This window comes from Panthera tigris, chromosome C1 (genome assembly GCF_018350195.1).
Source record: "Panthera tigris isolate Pti1 chromosome C1, P.tigris_Pti1_mat1.1, whole genome shotgun sequence".
NCBI lineage: Eukaryota > Metazoa > Chordata > Mammalia > Carnivora > Felidae > Panthera > Panthera tigris.
The window spans coordinates 19,173,996-19,197,213 of NC_056667.1; the positions used below are offsets into that span (position 1 = coordinate 19,173,996).

General features: G+C 40.8%; 1 protein-coding gene across 3 annotated transcripts; it reads right to left on the reverse strand.

Annotated features, from left to right (window-relative positions):
• Nucleotides 1-186: 186 nt before the first annotated feature.
• Nucleotides 187-22,897, reverse strand: LOC102949304 (aurora kinase A and ninein interacting protein). 3 transcript variants are annotated; one of them, XM_007083808.3, is made up of 4 exons: nt 22,682-22,897; nt 3,429-3,567; nt 1,111-1,935; nt 187-326 (listed from the first exon to the last, which is right to left on the reverse strand). In XM_007083808.3, the coding sequence occupies exons 1-4, from the start codon at nt 22,757-22,759 to the stop codon at nt 187-189; spliced, it is 1,182 nt and encodes a 393-aa protein (XP_007083870.3). In that variant the 5' UTR covers nt 22,760-22,897. The 3 variants fall into 3 exon arrangements, with proteins under 3 accessions (XP_007083870.3, XP_042851704.1, XP_015393640.2); XM_042995770.1 differs by lacking the exon at nt 22,682-22,897 and adding an exon at nt 14,690-14,735; XM_015538154.2 differs by lacking the exon at nt 22,682-22,897 and adding an exon at nt 13,339-13,431.
• Between the last annotated feature and the right edge of the window lie 321 nt (nt 22,898-23,218).

The window sequence follows — 23,218 nt, forward strand, 5'->3', positions numbered from 1 at the left end:
TTTGTCTCTGGCTTGTGACCCCTTGCATCCCCCATGGGTATAGGATTCCTGTTAATTTTAAGGTATGCGAAGTTTCGTAAAAAGAGGCTTCCCCTCTTTTCTTATAAAGTCCGGCCTATAGAAAAACAAAAAAACACTTCTGTAGGGAGCCTCTTGTCCCCTTCTGTAGGGATTTTACCCAAACTCTTAAAGTAGTTCCATCTTACAGCTTGCACACTTGCCCCCTAGGGGCTGTTTAAGCCTCTTAAGGTAGCATACCTGCAACATGGGAAACTGCCACCTGGTGGATAACATCTCGGCTAGAACACAGGTGTTCAGGTGAGACCCTGTCAGTGACAGAGCATATATTATTAAAAAGTTGCTTTTCCAGAAATAAAGCGGTAATGTTTTAATTACCATCAGAGTCAGCTTATAGAGTCATTTATTTGGATTCGTAGTTTTACAAAGGGAGTTCCCTCATACCTTGTAGAAGAGTGGTATCACATCTAGATTGTTATATAGCTCAGGCTATTTTAAGGGAGATGTTTAAACACAGTATAAGTCTTTAAAATGCTGTAAAATCCCCACAAAAATAAGTAGAAAGCAGAATGCTGGTGGTTTTTCTTAAATCTCTCTATCCTCTCTGACCCCATACATCTGGGCCCAGGAGATTTGCCTTATCACCTCAAAAAGGTGTCAGGAATAATGGTCCCATGGTTGAGTGGGTAAGCTAACAGCCAGAGATTAGAAGAACACCCATCCGTAAGAAGCGCTGTTCCAGTCAGGCATCTGAAAGGGCACAGAGGTGGCTCTGCAGGCTGAGTAGGGACTCTTCAGTGGAGGGATAAGTACCTGCCCTGCCTCCTCATTGCTCATCAGAGACTTGCACAAGTTTACCAGCCACCTCTTCCTCAGGGAAAGGCACCATCATACCGCCTCAACAAGTGGCCCCATTTGCTTTATTTACACCAAGAAAATGCTCAATTATAACGTCATCCCTTGCCTCCCTCCCACCCACACTCCCAACCCCCCCCCACCCCAGTATTTTCCTACAGCTCTGTCATTTCGAGGTACTTTTAGAACAAAACCGTCATAAAGACATTTAGACTTGATGCCTGATAACCTGATTACCTTCTGAGTCCTGGGTAAAGAGCAAATCAGGCTGCAGATTTAACTGAGTGGGCCTCTCCTGGCACTGAGCCCAACGGCTGCTAGAAAACTGTCCTAAGCCCCGATTCTGGCTGTTGGTTACATCTTGGAAAGGAGCTCTAGAGTTGTGGGCAATGACTCGCTGGCCCTGAGAATCCTCAGTAAAAAGCTGACTCCAAGAGTCCTTGTCATTCTTTTCACTGTCCCAAGAAAATACAGGGATAGGACAAGGGCTTTGTTTCACTGAGTGTGTGTTTTCCCCATTCCAGGAATCCCTGTATGTTTGAAGGAGGATCGGGGTCTGTCTGGTTTCTTTTGCAGACACCTTTTCTAATGGAGTCTTGTCCAAGGGCTCATGGCCCTTGCCCCGAGGTGGTTTAATGGGTCTCTCCACACCCTGATAGTTCTTTTTCTTAGATCCATGAAGCCATTCCCTTTTCCAGGAAGAGTCTTTCTCTTCCTCCTTTTGGTCCAGTGAGCGAGAACCTTCCAAGTTCTTGGTGAAGGAACAAGATGGAGAGGCTTTACTCTTTCCAGCACAGACTAAGGTGTCAGGCTGGAGCAAAGACAGCACAGTCAAAAATGGTGTTCCCATCCTGTGGTGGCCAGAATCCTGGAGGGGCTGTGGAGAAAGTCCGGCTTCCTGGGTGTCTGCAGGGGTTGAAGTGGCTAATGGGGGTGCCATGCAATCATCCCCTAAGCCCTGGATCAAATGGTCTAGCTGGGTTACATCATTCTTAGACTCTTTGTTGGTCTGACTTTCTATAGGAGATGAAACATTCCTCTGGTCACCACCAATTGTCCTTCCTAGTAAGACAGACATGAGCAAATATTACTCTGCAGGAAAACTCTGCCCTGAGCAGGATTTAGCTGTTTTTGTTTTTGTTTTTTTAATCAGTATCAGCTACTATCACTACCTAGTGCAGGGGTCTCAGACTTGTCACACACCTTTATAGCTGGTCTTCCTGCTTTTAATCTCTACTTTCTCCAAAATGATCTTTCTAAAACACAGTCCTCATATTCTGCTGCTCAAATATATGGATGCTTCCAGTGATCTACCTAACAGAGTCAAACATGCTAGCTATACTCAGATCACACAGCCTACTTTTCTGGCTGCGTTTTCATATGTGGGGTTTGTTTAACAGGGCACATCAACTTTGCTTTTGTTTTTTATTTAACATGGTTTCTGCTAAACAGTGATTTTGGCTAAATATATATTCCTCAATATCATCCTTTGAGAAGTATGTGAAACACAGTTTTCACTGGTGACAACTGCACTGGTGACAGTGCAAAGAACATTAAATGCCCCGCTCTGCAAACATTTCATGGGAAAGGGAGTAAAGACCATTAGGATGCTAAGTCAAGCAGTAGGAAGGACAATAAAAAGAAACTGCTAATGTTCAGCCTGTCCCTTTGATCAGGCATGGAATGGATCCTGTTCTGCCTTGATGAATTACATGGAATCCTCCTGCCCATTATACCAAGATCTAATTACAAACAAAGCTGAATGATTTCCTCTTTCTCCAACAGGAATCATAGGGCAGAAACCATGTTTTGTGAAAGATTTCTCAACGTTGCCTAAGAATTTAATAGATTATAGAACATGCCAGAATTTTGAAATAGGAAGCATCCTTGAAGAAAATCAGCCCTTGTTACTTAAAGCAAAAAGTTGCTTATTTTAAGTTATTGTTTGGGGCAGGAAGAGTGAATTTAAGATTTATGCAATGCAATCCTGGGAATCAAAAGAGTTAAAGCTCTCCCAGCACCCTTCATCCGGCAGACACCCTGCCCGGTAAGCCCCAGCCTGCTCTGAGGTAGCGTATCCTCTGAAAAGGGACACGTAAGCAAAGAACTACCAAAGGATGATGAGACACAAGCAACTTTATGCCAACCTTTCTAAGAAAAACACATCTTTGACTAATTTGAGAAGCTTTATACAGAAACACCTACTATTAAATAATAGACTGTTCACTGTGGCCAATCCAAGACCTAACTAATGGTAGGTCAACTCCCCTGCACACCCCAACTCCCAAAGTATACCTTTCTCCTCACTGCTCTGTCAGGAAGTACAAATATTTAATATTAGACTGAGTGAACCAGAAAGAAAATGTTTGTAAAAGCACGTATATATTGCTTTGCAGAAGGGGAGGTTTTGTTGTGTTTTATAACACAACCTCTTCTAATAAGTCACTACGTTTAACACAAAGCACTAGTGTCACCACTTCTCATAAACGTTGCAGCAGAGGAGAGTGCACGCATTCCTTTCTGCTCCCTGGGTATTCCCAGGCGGGTCACCATACCTGGCTGCAAGGTGAAGAAGGAAGCGATGCTGGTCTGCCGAATGCCTGCAGGTGGAATTCTTTGAGTAAAGGAAATCTTAGCCTTTTTTTCTCCAGGAAAAAGGGTTAGCATTTTGGTGTTTGGCTTCATTACATGTGTCTGAGAAGGGGGAGAAAAAGAACAATAAAACCTATTAATATCAAAACAGGTACCAGATGGGAGAGATTCAACAAACACCAGTGATCCTCACAGAACCCTACTGGACCCTTTGGACTCCACCCTATCCTAGTCTCTGGGTAGTTTTTTCTGTGTACATCATCATCTACCATTTCCTGCCATACTGATGGTATTTTTCTCAGCAAATCACATATTCCAACTATAGCCCAATCTTTCTGCTTCCCCACGGAAATCAGGCTGACTGAACAGGATTTGTTGAAGTGATTTCAGGGATGACACTCTCTCTTACATTTAAAGATAATGATTCTACATTAGCAGCAGTGGACACATATCTAGTGGTTTTCAAATAGCCACATATGGTTAAGAGCATGGCTCCACAGTCACACAGCTTGGGTTCAAATCAATCCCAATTCTGCCACCGCTACTTATTAACTGTGTGATGTTCTGCAAGTTGTTTAATCTAGGTCTCATTCTCGTGTGTGAAATGGGGACAGTAAAGCACCTATCCCATAGGGCTGTTATGAGGATTTGGTGAGTCAATTCACATAAAAGGCTTACACACAGTTCCTGGGATTCATATTAGTTGGTTATTACCAGAAGGAAAAGCAATGAAACAGCTAGTCTTACACACTTTCAGCCCCTTTATACTTTACAGTATGAATTAGAAGATGTACCATAGAGATTTGGGAAGTTTTGTCAACTAACTATAAATCTAACCTCATCTTTATTTAGTGTGATTTGGTTTTGTTTCCACTTGCTGGTTAAGAAATGCCTGAGAAGTAACCTGAGAACAGAGCTATACTCAATTCAGTTTGGTGTGAAAACCAAAGAAGAAATGGCATTTGCCAACATTCATGCTACAAATTGGAGATAGGTCTGAAACTTGAACCCAAATTATTAATTCTAGCCAAAGCTGACTTCATTTTTACATTTGGAAACTAAAATGTACTTTAACTGGTGAAAAAAGAAGGAACTCCTTGATATAAAACTCATACTTTGACTTGCAGTACTGGCTTGGAACTTTCCCTTCCACTATACAAAACTAGAAAACTGGATAAGATACATAAGACAACTGATTTTAGACGGTGGACAACAGGTATTGCATTGGATTGTGAGCCCTGAGAGAAGAAAAACAAATGAGGTGAGCCCTATGATGACCCTAGCTTTCTTCCTGGAATCACCTGTCGATTAATTAAATATATGGAGACTGGAATTTGGAGAAACTGAGGTGGCCACTCCTCCTAAGTTGTGAAGTCCCTCACCTTGAACTTCGGAAGAATTTTGTGACTGACCCATAAAGTATGATAGAAATAACACTACATGGTTTACAAAACTAGGTCATAAAAATGTCATGCACTTCTGTCTTGCTTTCCTGAAATGCTCACTCTTGGAACCTGGCCACCATGCTATGAGGAAGCCCAAGTAGGCACATCACTCTCTAAATGTTATGAGACACATCCTAGATATGGGAAATAGTGAGATAGAACGCAAACAAGTATTTTAGCATCTATATGCTAGGGACTGGGAATATACTGATGCACAAAAATATACAGACTGTTTCTGCCCTGGTAAAGCTTACAGCTTATGGGGGAAAAAAAGACTAATAATATACAGTTATTTAAATGACTTGCAAGAATGCCAAGTCCTGCATACACCACAGAAATACAAAGGATTGTAAGAATATTATGAAAAATTATATGCCAACAAATCAGACAACCTAGAAGAAATGGATAAATTCCTAGAAACCTATAACCTCCCAAAACTGAATCAGGAAGAAGTAGAAAATTTGAACAGATGGATTACCGCAATGAATTGAATCAGTAATCAAAAAAACTCCCAACAAACAAAAGTCCAGGACCAGACTGCTTCACAGGTGAATTCTACCAAACACTTAAAGGAGAGTTAATACCTATTCTTCTCAAATGATTCCCAAAAATTGAAGAGGAAGGAAAACTTCCAAATTCCTTCTATGAAGCCAGCATTATCCTGTTATCAAAACCAGATAAAGGCACTACTACAAAAGGAGACAACTATAGGCCAATATCTCTGATAAACACAGATGCATAAATCCTCAACAAAATATTAGCAAACCAAATCCAACAATACACTTAAAAAAAAATCATTCACCACAATCAAGTGGGATTTATTCCTGGGATACAGGGTGGAATATCACATCAATAAGAAAAAGGATAAAAACCATATGATCATTTCGATGGGGTGCCTGGGTGGCTTAGTGGATTAAGTGTCCGATTCTTGATTTCGGCTCAGGTCACGATCTTGTGGTTCGTGAGTTTCGAGCCTGCATTGGACTCTGTGCTGATGGTGCAGTCTGCTTGGGATTCTCTCTCTCTTCCCCTCCCCTGCTCATGCTCTCTGTTTCTCTCAAAATAAACTTTAAAACAAAATGATTTCAATAGATGCAGAAAAAGCATTTGACAAAGTACCACATGTATTCATTATAAAAACTCTCAACAAGGTAGGTTTAGAGAAAACATACCTCAACATAATAAAGACCATATGAAAACCCACAGTTAACATCATGCTCAATGGTGAAAGTTTAAACTGACAGCTTTTCCCCTAAGATCAGGAACAACACAAGTGTCCACTCTTACCACTTTTATTCAACATAGTATTGGAAGTCCTAGCTTCAAAAATCAGACAAAAAAAAAAAAAAAAAAAAGAATAAATGGCATCCAAATTGGTAAAGAAGAAATAAAACTTTCACTATTGGCAGGTGACATGATACTATATATAGAAAACCCTAAGGATCACCAAAAAACTACTACAACTGATAAATGATTTCAGTAAGGTTACAGGATACAAAATCAATGTGCAAAATCCGTTGCATTTCTACACACTAATAATGAAGCAGCAGAAAGAGAAATTAAGAAAACAATCCCATTTACAACTGCACCAAAAATAATAAAATACCTAAGAATAAACAACCAAGGAGGCAAAAGACCTGTACTCTCAAAACTATAAAACACTGATGGGGGCATGTGGGTGGCTCAGTTGGTTAAGGTTAAGCATCTGACTCTGGGTTTCAACTCAGGTCATGATCTTATGATTCGTGAGTTCAAGCCCCCTGTCAGGCTCTGTGCTGACAGTGCAGAGGCTGCTTGGGATTCTCTCTCTCTCTCCCTCTCTCTCTGCCCTTGCCCTGTTCATGCTCTCTCTAAAGAAATAAATAAATGTAAACAAAACAAAACAAAAAAAACAACACTGATGAAATAAATTAAAGATGACACAAATGAAAAAAATATTCCATGCTCATAGATTAGAGGGACAACTATTGATAAAATGTCCATACTACCCAAAGCAATCTAAATATTTAACGCAATTCCTATCAAAATACCAACAATATTTTTCCACAGAACTAAAACAATCCTAAAATTTGTACAGAACCACAAAAGACCCTGAATACCCAAAGCAATCTTGAAAAAGAAAAACAGAGCTGGAGGTATCACAGTTCCAGATTTCAAGTTATACTACAAAGCTGCAGTAATCAAAACAGCATGGTACAGGCACAAAAATAGACACACAGATCAACAGAATGAAATAGAAAGCCCGGAAATAAATCCACAATTATATAGTCAATTAATCTTCAACAAAGGAGGCAAGAACATACAATAGGAAAAAGTCTCTTTAACAAATGGTACTAGGAAAACTGGACAGCTACATGCAAAAGAATGAAAATGAGGGGTGCCTGGTGGCTCAGTCGGTTAAGTGTCTGACTTCAGCTCAGGCCATGATCTCACAGTTTGTGAGTTTGAGCCCCGCATCAGGCTTCATGCTGACAGTGCAGGGCCTGCTTGGGATATTCTCTCTCTCTCTCTCTCTGCCCCCCTCTCTGCCCTTCCCCTACTCATGCTCTGTCAAAATAAATAAATAAACTTAAAAAAAAAAAAAAAAGAAAATGGACCACTTTATTACACCCTACACAAAAATAAACTAAAAATGGATTGGATTAAGGATCTAAATGTGAGGCCTGAAACCATAAAAATCCTAGAAGAGATCACAGGCAATAATTTCTCTATAGCAGCTGTAATATTTTTCTAGATGTCTCCTGAGGCAAGGGAAACAAAAGCAGAGCAAAAATAAACTATGGGGACGACATCCAAATAAAAAGCTTCTGCACAGCAAAGGAAACTATCAACAAAACTAAAAGACAACCTACCGAAGGGGAGAAGGTATTTGTAAATGATATATACAATAAAGGGTTAATATCCAAAGTATATAAAGTACTTATATGACTCAACACCAAAACAAAAACAAAAACAAAAACAAAAAACCCTCAAATAATCCAATTAAAAAATGGGCAGAAGACACGAACAGACATTTCTCCAAAGATATACAGATGGCCAACAGACATGAAAAGATGCTCATCATCACTCATCATCAGGGAAATGCAAATCAAAACTAATGACATATCACACCTGTCAGAATGGCTAAAATAAAAAACAAAAAACAACAGGTGCTAGCAAGGATGTGGAGAAAAAGGAACCCCTGTACACCTTGGGAGTGCAAACTGGTACAGCCACTGTGGAAAACAGAATGAAGGCTCTTTCAAAAATTAAAAATAGAACTACCATGGGGCACCTGGGTGGCTCAGTCAGTTAAGCCTCCGACTCTTAACTTCGGCTCAGGTCACGATCTCATGGGTTCCTGAGATCAAGCCCCGCGTAGGGCTCTGTAATGACAATACAGAACCTGCTTGGGATTTTCTCTCTCTCTCCCCCCTCCCCTGCTCAATCTCGATCTCGATCTCTCTCTCTCTCTCTCAAAATAAACAAACATTTTTAATACAAAAAAAACCCACAAAACTACCCGGGTGCCTAGGTGGCTCAGTCGGTTCAGTGTCTGGCATGGCTCAGGTCATGATCTTGCAGTTCTTAAGTTCAAGCCGCATCAGGCTCTCTGTTGTCAGCACAGAGCCAGCTTTGGATCCTCACTCCCCTCTTCCTCTGCCCCTCCTCCACGTGCATGCTCCCTTTCTCTCTCAAAAATAAACATTAAAAAAATTTTTTTTGTTTAAAGAATTACCATATGATCCAGTAATCTCACTACTGGGTATCTACCGAAAGAATACAAAAACACTAATTCAAAAGGATATATGTGCTCCTATGTTTATTTCAGCACTATTTACAATAGCCAAAATATAGCAGGCTAAGTGTCCACTGACAGACGAATGGATAAAGAAGATGTGATATAGATATAGATATAGATATAGATATAGATATAGATATAGATATAGATATAGATATATATGGAATAGAATATTATTCAGCCATAAAAAAGAATGAAATCTTGCCATTTGCAACATGGATGGACCTAGAGTATAACACTAAGCAAAATCAGTCAGAGAAAGACATATATCATATAATTTCACTCATATGTGGAAGAAACAAAACAAATGAACAAAGGAAAAAAGGACAAACCAAAAAACAAACTCTGAACTATAGAGAACAAACAGGTGGTTACCAGAGGGGAGGCAGGTGGGATGCTGGGTGAAGGGCTGAAGAGTACACTGATCTTGATGAGCATGGAGTAATAATACATGAGATACTAAGTCACCGAAACTAATTTAACACTGTTAACTATACTGGAATTAAAGTTTTTAAAAAATACTAAGTCCTATAGAGAAGGCTTAGAGAAACTACACATTATGTTGAATACCTGAAACTAATTTAACACTGTATGTTAACTCTACTGGAATTTTTTTTTTTTTTAAATACAAAGTCCTATAAAGCAGACTTATAGAAACTACACATTACCATATAACAGTAAGACCTCAATTAGCAAAACATCTTGGAATAAAGCTTTTCACCAAGTTGGCCATCTTAGCAGGAATAGAACATTCTTTCCTCAGGTCAGAGCAGTATCAGGAGTGACAATGTCCCCACAGTTATAACTCCCTTACAAGACTTATGGCTTTAAGGAACTATGTTTATCTCCGTGAAATGAGTGAGCACAGGTCATCTGGAACTGAGGGGACCCAGGTACAGTCCTTTAGTTCATTATCCTTACCTCAAAATAGATCCAACCCTTGTGTGTATATTACACAGTGTAAGAAAGCCTGTCTAAAAGGCACAGGGTTCGTACAGGACCAAACACGTTGGTAAGCCACAGCCTAGGTATTAACAATTCTTACCCTGTAAGAATGCCTCAAAGAATCTAACTTCAAGAAATACATTCCCTCCAACCCAAAGCATCTCTAGTCCTTTGGCATCATCACATTCATGGTCCCATTGAGTTTTCTTCTTTCAGAGTAGTAGGAGTAACTGACTTCCTACAACCACGGAAGCCCCGCTATTGCTATCACAAGGATCCCCTGGGATGTATTTCTACAGAGAACAATGTTTCTTTTGGCTGCAAATCACCTCAAAAGTACGGCCTTTTCTTAAAGACAACTCTATTATCAAAGCAGATCTGGGATCATATCATTCACCCTTCTAACTATTGGAAGATGTTTGTGCTTCCATGGCATTGAAGTTCAGTTTAGACCTCGTTCTATTTTTCTCTTCCAATAATTTATCTGCAAGTCTGTCTTAAAGTTCTGCTTTCAAACCAATTTAATTCCTTTTTTATGATTCATATGGCCTTCAGGTCTAGTATATACTTTTATCCAACTTACTTTTTTCATTGTGGTCACTGGTCTTGAATTTATGTATGAAATCTCATTACCCTTATATACTGATAGCTTTGAAAAAATACGAACACACGTGTTTCTTTTTGCCCTACTTCTTCTTTTATGCTTGAGATCCCATACTCCTCTCTTCCCACTTCTCCAAGTCCCCCCTCCTCCTCAGTCTCTCACAGAAAACCTTTTCCAATCAGTCACTGTCACACCTTATCAAGTCACGCTGAAAGTGATGCTAGCTAACAAGGACACCCAAAAGAGGACTGTTTAAGGGGTCTGACCCAGAAAAGCTGCCAAGATTCCCATCATCTCCAACATAAATGAGCTTGGTTGAATGAATAATAATAAAGTATTCATTCAAAACTTGCTTCAAGCTCTCCAAACCTGTGAAACAAATAACGCATTATCCTAGTTCAGATATCATAAACTCTTGCCTAGTCCTAGACTATTACAATAGTTTCTTAACTGGTCAGGCCCTCATTCAATACCTGTTTCAATGAGTCCCCCACCCAATATCTAGACTAATCTTCTTGTAGTATAACTGTCAGCATACCATCTTGCTCAAACTCTATCAATCATTTCTCTACTACCTTGTAGCATAAAGTACCAACTCTCAGACCGCACACATCAATGATTCCAGTTTACCTTTTTCTCCATTACCAAAACCTCTGTGTATGCTGTAGCATAATACTTACCTACATGCCAGTTCCTATTATGGCCTCCACCTTGCTCATTTCTGTGCCTCACACAGAAGGGCCTTTTTCACACCCAAGTCTGAAATGCTACATATACTTCAGTTTAGCCCCAAGCATTCCTGATTCCAACAACCAGAGGTGATCTCTTCCCCTTACAAACTTGGCATTTATCACTTGGTATTTCAAGACTTACCTAACAAAATCCTGGTATCAAAATTTGATTCACATACTTTTTTTCTGTCCTCCACAGAACTAGCTTAATGCACAGAGTGAGCACTTAATTCAGTAAATATTTTAGGAAGAAAGTGGGTATATAGGAAGGAAACATTCTGGTTATGTTTTATATATGTAACTACTCGTTACATTTTCAACATCAACAAAGCTCTCAGAAAACATTAAGCCTTTTCCAATACTGTGATCAAAGCCAAGGTGAGCTCCTGCCACTGTAATTGGTGTCACCCATAGGTCCAGAGCACAGACTGGATGAGAAGTACACCCACGGAAAACTAAAGGTTTTCCTCCCAAAATAATCTAACAATACAAAATCTGTTACAAGAATCTTCTCTGGAACCACCCGGCACTGATTTTTCATCTAAACCTAATGACAACTTCAACAGGGGTAACAGCAAAAAGCAATTTCTTTTAAGTGTCACAACTCCTAAACTGAAGACCTGATATGTCTACATCCATTAGCATTACTAAGTCTCATAAAAAGGGTACTTCTTGCTAATGAGATTTTTCTCACTTAAAGAATGTCCCGCATGCCAGATCATTATATTACGGTGTTTTCATACACATGCCATCAATGTTGCCCTAATAAGACTATGTACTGAAGGTCTGTTTAAGCTTCCTGATTTTAACTACTTCCAGTACAGCAATGGCCAAATGTGGCCCTCTCAATAGCAGAGATGATGGTCCCATGCGAAAAGAAGAGCACTGTGTTCACTTAAATTGGAAAGCAGGTGCCTTAAATAAAATGCAATGGAGTAGAAACCCCCACTCTGGAACAAATCTTCAAGTCCCCCTGGAAGGTGTCAACTTTGTGAAAAGAATTACTGTGTATGTGTGTGTGTGTACACACACACAATATATACAGTTGACCCTTGAACAATGTGAGGGTTAAGGTCACCAACCCTCCCACACAGTTGAAAATCCACACACAACTTTTGACTCCCCCAAAAACTTAACTACTAATAGCCTACTGTTGACCAAAAGCCTTGTTGATAACATAGTCAACCAACACATTACATTATATGTATGTACATACATTATATGTATTCTTACAATAAAGTAAGCTAGAGAAAAGAAAATATTAAGAAAATCATAAGGAACAGAAAATACATTTACAGGACTGTACTGTATTTATCCAAAAAAAATCTGCAAATAGACCCGCGCAGTTCAAACTGTGTTGTTCAAGTCTCAACTGTACATACAACCAGCCCATGTTATATCTATTCTCCCAATTTCCAAACACTATTTCAAGACTTTTTTTTTTTTTTTACTTTTTTCTCTACAATCATCTACTTACTCCGGTCCCAATTTCTGGCTCCTAAATGTAAACAGAACTAACGGGAAAATGCAAAGGTCCTTTAAAAAAGGAGAGATGCCAAGGGCTGCAGATAACTGGACAAAACCCACAGTTTAAAAACATTTAAGAGACTTCCCAACTCCTACCAAGCCCACATTTAGGTCCTTCTTTTTTTTTTTCTTTGTAGTGTTTATTTATTGTTGAGAGAGAGCTAACTGAAGTAGGGGTAGGGGTATGTGGGCAGAGAAAGAGGCAGAGAGAATCCCAAGCAGATTCTGAGTTGTCAGTGCAGAGCCCAAAGAGGGGCTTAAACCCACAAACTGTGCGATGACGACCCAAGCTGGAACCAAGAGGCAGACACTCAACCGAGCCACCCAGGCGTCCCATGGGTCCTTCTTGAGCATAACCATGTTTTAAATATATCCATAGAAAGCAATTATCCGCCAAAAATAACAATTTAAACTTATACTATTCTGAATTAGGCCCTTGTCATCTCTTGCCTAAATTTCTGCACTATTCTCCAAATTCCTCTAACCTTTCAGTGTACCACTTACTTTCATGTAAGTACAACTGGGCTAATCTTGGAGACTATTATGTCAAATGCCTTCCATGAATTTCCCACCACATGGTACCATTTACCCTCCTAATCTCACCTTCAACTCCCCTACATTTTTAATAGCTTTTTAACAACTATATAACAGATATATAATCTTTTTAAGAGATATAATCCACATACCATAAAACTCACCTACTTAAGTGTACAGTTAAGTGTTTTTTAATAGAGTTGTATAAACATCACCACTATCTAATTTTAGAACATTTTTCATTGTACCCATTAGCAGTCATTCCCCATTCCCACCCCACCCTAGCCCCAGGAAACACTGACTTACTTTTTTGTATCTAGAGATTTGTCTATTCCGGACCTTTCATACATCATACAACAGCTGGTCTTTTGTGACTGGCTTCTTTCACTGAGTGTGTTTTGGAGGTTCATCCAGCTTGTAGCAGGTGTATGAACTTTAGTCCCTTTTTATTGCCAAATAATATTCCATTGTTTGGACATACCCTTTTATCTATCCATTCATCATTGTTAGGCAACTGGGCTGTTTTTATTCTTTAGCTATTACAAGAAATGTTGCTACAAACATTCAAACATTCACTCATTGGTGTATGAGTTTTTTGTGAAAATATCTTTTCATATCTCGGGTATACACATAAAGGCAGAAGTGCCAGGTCATACGTTGAACGTATAGGTAACTACGTTGAACGTTTTGAGAACTGCCGAACCGTCCTGCAAACTGCCTCTACTGTTTTATACGTGCACCAGCAATGTATGGGGGTTCCAGTTTCTCCAAGTTGCTAACAACTTGGTATTCTCTTTTTGATTATAGCCATTCTAGTGGGTGCCAAGTGGTACCTCCTTGTGGTTTTGATTTGCATTTCCCTAGTGACTAATGATATCAACTGTCTTTCCAAGTGTATATCTGAATAGACCTATAACAAGTAAAGAGATTAAATTAGTAACTTAAAAACTTCCTGCAAAGAAAAGTCCACTGTGTGCCACCTGAATTGGCTGAGAATTGTCAAAACCGGCAAGTTTAGGCTCCTCTTTGTTTAAGAGGCTTCCTTTAGCTCCTGTCTCTCCTCTGACACTTTGCTATAACCAGCAAGAAGAAACGAGGTAACACCTTCGGTACTGCCTAGAAATCTCCTTAGCTGCATCACATCACCCAGTTCCTTAGGTACGTTCTCCACCTTCCACCTCACTACAGCCAACAGTAGTTGTAATAAACCTCCTGTCACTACGTAACAAGGATCCCCTTTCCTCTAATTTCCAGTAACATTATTTCACTTTCCTTTAAACCCTCACCCACAGCTTCCTCAAAGACCATCCTAGTTCTAAAAGCAGTTTTTAAAAGCTCTTCAAGCTTTCACTAGCACTCCCTTCAAAGTCCTTCCAGCTGCCACCCACTGCCGCATTCCAAAGCCACTCCCCCATTTTCGGTTTTTGTTAGGCGGCACTCCACTGCCAGAACCAAAATCTGTATTAGCTTTCTACTGCTGCATTAACACACTGCCACAACACTTAGCAGCTTAAAACAACATTTATTATCTCACAACTTCTGTGCATCAGGAATTTGAGAGCAGCCTATCTGGGTGGTTCTGGCTCACAATCTCATTAGGTTGCATTTAAGATATCAACCAGGACAGCAATATACACTTTCAAGGTGGCTCACTCACACAACTGTTGGCAAACACAGTAAAGTTCCTCTATAAAGCTGCCTGCATATCCGCACAACATGACAGCTGACTTCCCCTAAAGAGACAATGAGGCTGAAGCTGCAATGCTATTTATGACCTAGCCTCAGAATTCTAACATTAACACGTCCATCACATTCTAGTCATCAGAGTCACTAAGCACAGCCCACATGTGGGGGGTTGCTTAATCTCCACCTTTTAAAGGAAGGCGTATCAAAGAATTTGTGGACATATTTTTAAACCACCACTCCTTCACCCACAATAAAAAATAATCTCGTCTTTCTCTAAATGCTTAGAATTTCCTTACACCTCTAAGGCACTTATAGCCCGTCTGACAGTTATGTGTGTACCTAACATATCCCATGCTGCCAGGATTGGAACCATCTTATCCACCTTTTTATCATCTGAGGACACCTTACACATGATGAAAAAACACACTGGACCAAGAGTCAGAAGACCTGGAATCGAGCCTTAGAGCTGCACTTACTCCGATGTGATCTTGAGCAAATTTCTAGCCTAACTTCAATTTCTTCGTCTGCCAAATGGAGATCATCTCACCTCCCTCACAAAGCTTACTGAGAAAGTTAGGTCAAACAATACATGTAAAGAAGTTTTACAAAACATAAGCCATTACATAAAGATCACATTGATAAACACTTATTAAGTTACATTTACAGACCCTTATCAGTATTATAGTACTGACCCTAATATAGTGTTGCTACAATGGATTTCAGTATTATTATTATTAAGCCTGTTCAGTTTCAGTGAAATACTTTTCTCCTCTATTTTTTCTTTTTTTTTTTTTTTTTTTTTTTTTTGGTTAAACACTTTGACATTTTACTAGAGGGCTCCAGGCCATCTTTGCTCTAAAAAGCTCAACGTCCTCCCACTTATCTTCTCATCAGAGTGAGAAAAATAGAATCGGCAACTATAACTGTATCTAAAAGGTTTTATCTAAAAGCTCAGACGGCTTAGTTCATTCACTCAATCAGTTTTTACTGAGTACCTACTACGTGCCACTGTTTGAAGGACTGTCCAATGCAACTTTCATTCTAGTAGAGGAAAATAATAAATGAACAAGTAAATATGTAGTATTGTAGTATATCTGATGGTAAAAGGGCTACAGAGAAAAATAAAACAAGACTAAGGTGTTAGGGAGTATGGGGAGTAGAGGCTAAGTGAAAGGCATTTTTATGGTGGTTAAGAAGTGGACTCAATGTTAAGTTGACATCCAAACAAATGAAAGAGCAGAGCCATGTGGCACTTTAATCCCTATGCATTTGAAGTGAGGTGTATAAAAGTCCCTGCAGAGATACGCTTGGTTGGAAGGCCAGTATGACTAGAGCAGAGTGAGGCAGAGAAAAGGAGATGAGGTCTAACATGTGAGAGGGAGCCTGCTTGGGATTCTCTCTCTCTCTCTCTGCCCCTCTCCTCCACCCACCCTGTCTCTCTCTTTCTCTCTCTCGAATAGATAAAACATAAAACATAAAAAATATTTAAAATGTGTGAGAGGACATACAAGGCCAAATCGTCCCTTGCAAGCCTCAGAGATTCCGGGTTTTACCAAAGATAGGAAACCACTAGATGGTTAAAATTAACAGTGAGCAAAGGGTCACTCTCATTCTGACTCGGGCAGCAGTGGTAGAAAGAGTAGGAAATTATGAGATTATAAACACAGTTGAAGGCAGAATCCAGAGGATTTGCTGATGGACTGAGTGTTAGTAAAGCCGCACAGTGGCATTCAGCGTTCTGCCAAGGCTGGCCGAGAAACAAACCACTGATGCCTCAGCCAAGATTTCTGACAGCTTCACATTTCCGTCTCCTTAGTTAGGCCCACTTCTCCTTCTCTGCTGCATGTATTTCAAGGGTAAGAAACCTTCTGCATTATAGGTGAAGAAATAGAAATTATTTTTGAGTTGTAATGACATTTTTTTTTTTTTTTACATTTATTTATTTTTGAGAGACAGAGCATGAGCTGGGGAGGGGCAGAGAGACAGGGAGACACAGAATCCGAAGCAGGCTCCAGGCCCTGTCAGCACAGAGCCGGACGCGGGGCTCGAACTCACAAACCGTGAGATCATGACCTGAGCTGAGGTCAGACGCTTAACCAACTGAGCCACCCAGGTGCCCCAATATAATGACATTTTGAATATAGTACACCTAAGAGACAGCAAATACACAAAACACATACTGAATCTTCTTACTTCTTTATTGTGTAGAAAAATCTCTTAGAAATATTCCTCAATATTTTAATATAGAGGTAGCAAAGTTAAAATACAAAATCTAAAAACCATGTAAACAAGATGGCCTTTTCAAAAACTCATACTAAAACTCATGTCTCACATGGAAAGTTCTCCCATCATGTATTTAATGAAAGATGAACAGCAGAAAAATGTTTGACATCATCTCATTTGTGGGGAAAATAGATATATTTATTTATATACATAGAAAATGTCTCAAAGGATACCAAATTGTTAAAAGTAGCTACCACCAATGAAGCTTTTTATTCTTTTGTTTTGTGTATTTTTGTTTTTTTACTGAATACAATTCTATACTTATTTTTTTTTTACAAACATATATTACTCTCAAATTAAAAAAAAAAAAAACTAAAATGAAAACAAATACAGTAGCCTCCATACCAAGGCCTAGGGAATGAGGCTGAGCCTGCCATGCCTGCGGAACCAGGAGAGAAGCAAACTCACTCCAAACTCATCGGTATCTATCTTCCAGCCAGACTACAAACCACCCCAGTAGTCTCCCCAAAATAACAGACAGTTATGTTTAGAGATCAAGTGGGAAGGGGCATGTTTTCTAAAACACTTGGCCACTAGCAACTGCCTTAATGCCTGACATTAAAACTCAAACAAATGTGTGCCTATTTGATAGCTGCTTTAGGAAAAGGCAGGTTTCTACATCCTGTGAAAGGGAATCTTTAGTACTTTGCTCTGGGCTGGAAGTCTTAAAAAGAGGAAAAGGAACTAGTCAGAGAACCAAAGTTTTCAACAAAATTTAATAGAAAATTTTAGGGACGCCTGGGTGGCTCCTTTGGTTGAGTGTCTGACTCTTGATTTCGGCTCAGGTCATGATCTCACAGCCATGAGATGGAGCCCTGTGTTGGGCTCCTGCGCTGGGCTGGGCATGGAGCCTACTTAAGATTCTCTCTCTCCCTCTACCCCTCCCCTGCTCACGCGTGTGCTCTCTAAAAAACAAAACTTTTAACACACATTTCTCTCCACACACATGCACAAGAAAAGGCCATGGGAGCACATGGGGAGAAGGCAGCTCACTGTCTGTGAGCCAAGAAGAAAGTCCTTACCAGAACTCGACCAAGCCGGCACCCTGATCTTGGGCTTCCAGCTTCCAGAATTGTGAGAGAATGAATTCTGTTGTTTAAGCCACTCAGTCAACAGTAGTTCGTTATGGCAGCCTGAGTAGACTAAGGCACACTACTGCATGCGATGGATACTATTCCATGTCATGGAATACTAGTCTTTAAAAAGAATAAAGCAGCTCTTTGTGAATGCATATGAAATGATACGTAAGATGCAACAAGTCAGAAAAAGCAAGTTGCAGAACAATGTAGAATATGCTACTTATAAGAAGGAATAGATATTGTATTTGCTCGTACATATACAGAATATCTCTGGAAGGATACACAAGAAAGTTGTGGCCTCTGAGATGGGTCAAGGATGGTTAAAAGTATTAGGTAGATATTTCACTGCATATCCCATACATTTTAAATCATTACCAGACAAATTGTATTACCTACCCCAAATATGTTTTTTTAAGATTTTTTTTAGAAAGAGAGAGAGTGTGTGGGCACATGAAAGTGAAGGAGGGGCAAAAGAGAGGGAGAGAGATGATCCGAAGCAGGCTCTGTGCTGACAAAGAGCCCGATGCAGGGCTCAAACTCACAAGTGGTGAGATCATGACCTAAGCCAAAGTCAGACTCTTAACCAACTGAGGCACCTAGGCACCGCTACTGCCCCCCCACCGGAAAAACATTTTCAAGTAAAAAAAAAAAAATTTTTTTAAGGAACAGGTGGTTTGTTATTTCTCAAAAAAGGACTTTAATGGAGGCACCTGGGTGGCTCAGTCGGTTAAGTATCCAACTTCAGGTCAGGTCATGATCTCACGGTTCATGAGTTCAAGCCCCACACTGGGCTCTGTGCTGACAGCTCAGAGCCAGGAGCCTGCTTCGGATTCCCTGTCTCCCTCTCTCTCTGTCCCTCCTCCACTCACACTCTGTTTCTCTCTCTCAAAAATTAATAAACATTAAAAAAATTATTTTTAATGACTTTAGGGGCGCCTGGGTGGCTCAGTCAGTTAAGCATCCAACTCTTGACTTCCACTAAGGTCATGATCTCACATTAGTGAGATGGAGCCTCACGTAAGGCTCTGAGCTAACACTATGGAGCCTGCTTGGTATTTTCTCTCTCCCTTTCTCTCTGCCCCTCCCCTGCTCACACTCTCTCTCTAAATAAATAAATACACAAAGAAACGGTTTTTAAAAATGATTTTAGAGGCACCTGGGTGGCTCCGTCGGTTAAGCATCTGACTTCAGCTCAGGTTGTGATCTCTTGGTTTGTGGATCTGAGTCCTGTGTCGGGCTCTGTGCTGACAGCTCAGGAGCCTGGAGCCTGCTTTGGATTCTGCATCTCCCTCTGTCTCTGCCCCTTCCCCACCTGTTCGCATTCTGTCTCTCAAATATAAATAAATAAACATTAACATAAATAAGAATAAAAAATGACTTGAGTTGTAAGACACTTTTTAACAGTCATCAATTACTTTGTTCAGGAGATTGTAGCACTGTAGGGGAGCAAAATTTGTCACCCCAAAATGTGTCCCTTTGGCATATGTATTAGTTTAGGCTGATTACTTTAAAAAAAAATTTTTATGTTTTGTTTTATTTTTGAGAGAGAAACAGCGTGTGAGTTGGGGAGGGGCAGAGAGAGGGAGACACAGAATCCAAAGCAGGCTCCAGGCTCTGAGCTGTCAGCACAGAGCCCAAGGCAGGGCTCGAACCCGTGAACCGTGAGATCATGACCTGAGCCAAAGTCAGACGCTCAACCAATTAAGCCACCTAGGTGGCCCTAGACTGATTACTTTTTTGTTGTTGTTGTTTATTTATTTTTGTGAGAGAGAGAGATAGAGCATAAGTGGGGGAGGGTCAGAGACAGGGGGAGATACAGAATCAGAAGCAGGTTCTAGGCTCCAAGCTGTAAGCACAGGTCCTAACACAGGGCTTCAACCCACAAACTGTGAGATCATGACCTGACTGAAGTCGGACATCCAAACGAATGAGCTACCCAGGCACCCCTACAGGTGCATTTCTATACACTAATAAGGAGCTATCAGAAAGAGAAATTAAGAAAACAGTTGCATCCATTTACAGTTGCATCAAAAAGAAAAAAAATACCTAGGAATAAATTTAACCAAAGAGATAAAAAGACCTGTATTCTGAAGACTGTAGGACATGGATAAAAGAAATTGAAAATGATAATAAGTGGAAAAATCGTGCTCAGGGACTGGAAGAATTAATATTGTTAAAATATCCATACTACCCCAAACAATCTACAAATCCAATACAATCCATCAAAATACGATTTTTCACAAAACTAGAACAAATAATTCTAAAATTTGTATGGAACCCCAAACAGACAAAGCAATCTTGAAAAAGAAGATCAAAGCTATAAATATCATGCTTCCTGACTTCAAACTATACTACAAAGCTATAGTAAAACAGTACGGTACTGACACAAAGACACATACATAGGTCAATGGACTAGACAGCCCATAAATAAACCCGCAGGTATATGGTCCATTAACCTACTACAAAGGAGGCAAGAATATACAATGGGGAAAAGACCTCTTCAATAAATGGTGCTGGGGAAACTGGACAGCCACATGCAAAAGAATGAAACTGGACCGCTATCTTAACACCATATATAAAAATAAATTCAAAATGGATTAAAGACCTTAATGTTAAGACCTGAAACCAGAAGACTGCTAGAATGAAAGGCAATAAGCTCTGTGACGCCCATATTAGCAGCAGTTCTTTGGACCTGAATCCTCAGGCAAGGACAACAAAAGCTAAAATAAACACAGGGGATTACGCTGAACTAAAATGCTTTTGCAGAGGAAACCATCAACAAAACAAAAAGGCGACCCACGAATGGGAGAAGATATTTACAAATCACACATTCAGTAAGAGGTTAACATCCAAAATAAAGAACTGACACCACTTAGTATATAAAAAAAAAAAAAAAAGATTAAAAAGTGGGCAGAGGATTTGAAAAGATATTTTTCCAAAGAAGACATACAGATGGCCAAGAGACACTCCTGAAAAGGTGCTCGACGTCACTAACCATCAGGGAAATGTAAATCAAAGCCCCAGTGAGACATTACTTCACCCCTGTTAGAATGGCTAGTATCAAAAAGATAGAAAATAACAAGTGTTGGAGAGGATGTGGAGAAAAGGGAACCCTCATACACTGCCGCTGGGAACACAGACTGGGGCAGCTACTATGGAAAACAATATGGAGGTTCTTCAAAAAATTAAAAATAAGGCACCTGGGTGGCTTAGTCAGTTAAGCAACCTCCGCTCAGGTCAAGATCTCACAGTTTGTGGGTTGGAGCCCCATGGAATCCTCTGTCCCCCCCTCTCTCTGCCCCTTCACTGCTTGCACTCACATTCTCTTAAAAATAAACATTAAAAAAAAAAAAAAAAGCAAAAAAAAAAAAAAAATTGAAACTAGAATTACCATATGCTCCAATAATTCCACTTCTGGGTATTTACCTGAAGAAAATGAAAACACCAGTTGGAAGAGATACATGCACCCCTATATTCATTGCAGTATTATTTACAACAGCCAAGATATGGACGCAACCCAAGTATCCATAGATAAACAAACATAAAGAAGATGTGATAATACCTACAATGAAATATTACTCAGCCATCAAGAATGAAACCCTGGGGCGCCTGGGTGGCTCAGTCAGCTGAGCATATGACTCTTGATTTCGGCTTAGGTCATGATCTCACAGTCCTGACTTGGGTTTGTGACTTTGAGCCCCACATCTGGCTCTGCGCTGACAGCACAGAGCCTGCTTGAGATTCTCTACCCTCTCCGTTGGCCCCTCCCCCGTTTGCGGGCGCTCTCTCAAAATAAATAAAGCTTTTAAAAAAAGAAAAAAAAATGAAATCCTGACATACAGCATGGATGGACCTAAAGGGTATTACACTAAGTGAAATAAGCTAGACAGAAAAAGACAAATAGGTCTGACTCCACTCATATGTGGAATCTAAATAACAAAAGAACAAACAAAACCGAAACAGCTACACAGGTATAAGAAACAAACTGTTCGTTACCAGAGCGGGGAGGCGCTGGGAGCCGGCGAAACAGGTGAAGGGGATTGAAACAGGTGAAGGGGATTAAGTCACAAACTTCCGATTATAAAATAGGTCATGGGAGGTCAAGTACAGCGAAGGGACTATAGTCAGTAACACTGTAGTAACTTTGTAGTTACAATAATATCGTAGTAACTGTATGGTGACCACAGCAACTAGACTTATCGTGGGGATCACTTCTTAATGTGTAAATATTGAATCACTATGATGTACACCTGAAACTACCAGGATATTGAATGTCAAGCATACTTCTACCCAAAAAACAAACAAAAAAACAACACTCCTCGGAGCACATTTTCTGTCCACCCTCCCCCCACACCTGGAAGCCTCGCAGTCCCAGTCTCTTCCTGACCCATCCACAGCCTGCCTGCCTTCCCCCCGCCCCATTCCTCTCCACTCTTCCCAAACCCCATTTTTCACCCTTCTTTAGGCTCCAGTCCCTCTCGCCTCTGAATTCCCAAAGCCGTTCCTTTCTTGGTCCCCGACTTTACCTCCATCACCTCCCCTCTCACGCCTCCAGGTCCCTAACCCCTCCCCCAACACCCTCCCGCGCGCCCACGACCCACCTGCACTTTCCGCCTCTTCAGGGCCGCCGCGTCCAGCCACACGCCGCAGGCCTCCTCCTCCGGGCCTCTCCGCCTCATGGCGGCCGCGGACACCCAGCCCACAGGACGCGTGGCTCTCGCCGCCGGTCCCGCGGCCTCAGGGAAGGGCTATAACGGCCGCCGCCGGCGTTCGGATCTCGCGCCAACGCTGGGGGGCCGAGCCAGGACGTGGCCGCCGGCGCAGGCACCGCCCCGACGCGCGCCCCGCCCTGCCCCCAAGCCCCGCCCCTTTCCTTAACGCCCGCCGGAGGCTTTAACCGTGGGTTCGCTCCTTGCCCTTTACCGAGGCCTTCACGTCACTTGTGACGGGTCTTCTGACTCGAGAGTCGCTTTCCCGCGACTGTGCTGTGTCAACGCGTTCGCGACACTGCATAAGGAATATATGCTTATATGCTTTTTGCTGTGTTGGTTGCACTTTTTAAAAAATGTTTAAATGTTCACTTGTGACAGACAGTGAGCGGGCGGGGGAGGGGCAGAGAGAGGGGAGACACACACAGA

What these genes read in the sequence shown, in the direction of transcription:
- LOC102949304 (XM_007083808.3), bottom strand. Translation starts at nt 22,759, where the DNA reads ATGAGGCGGAGAGGCCCGGAGGAGGAGGCCTGCGGCGTGTGGCTGGAC. An exon ending in TGAAGAGGCGGAAAGTGCAG is followed by an intron (nt 3,568 to 22,681) that starts GTGGGTCGTGGG and finishes CCCCCTTCTCAG; the next exon opens with ACACATGTAATGAAGCCAAA. An exon ending in CTTTACCCAGGACTCAGAAG is followed by an intron (nt 327 to 1,110) that starts GTAATCAGGTTA and finishes TGTCACTGACAG; the next exon opens with GGTCTCACCTGAACACCTGT.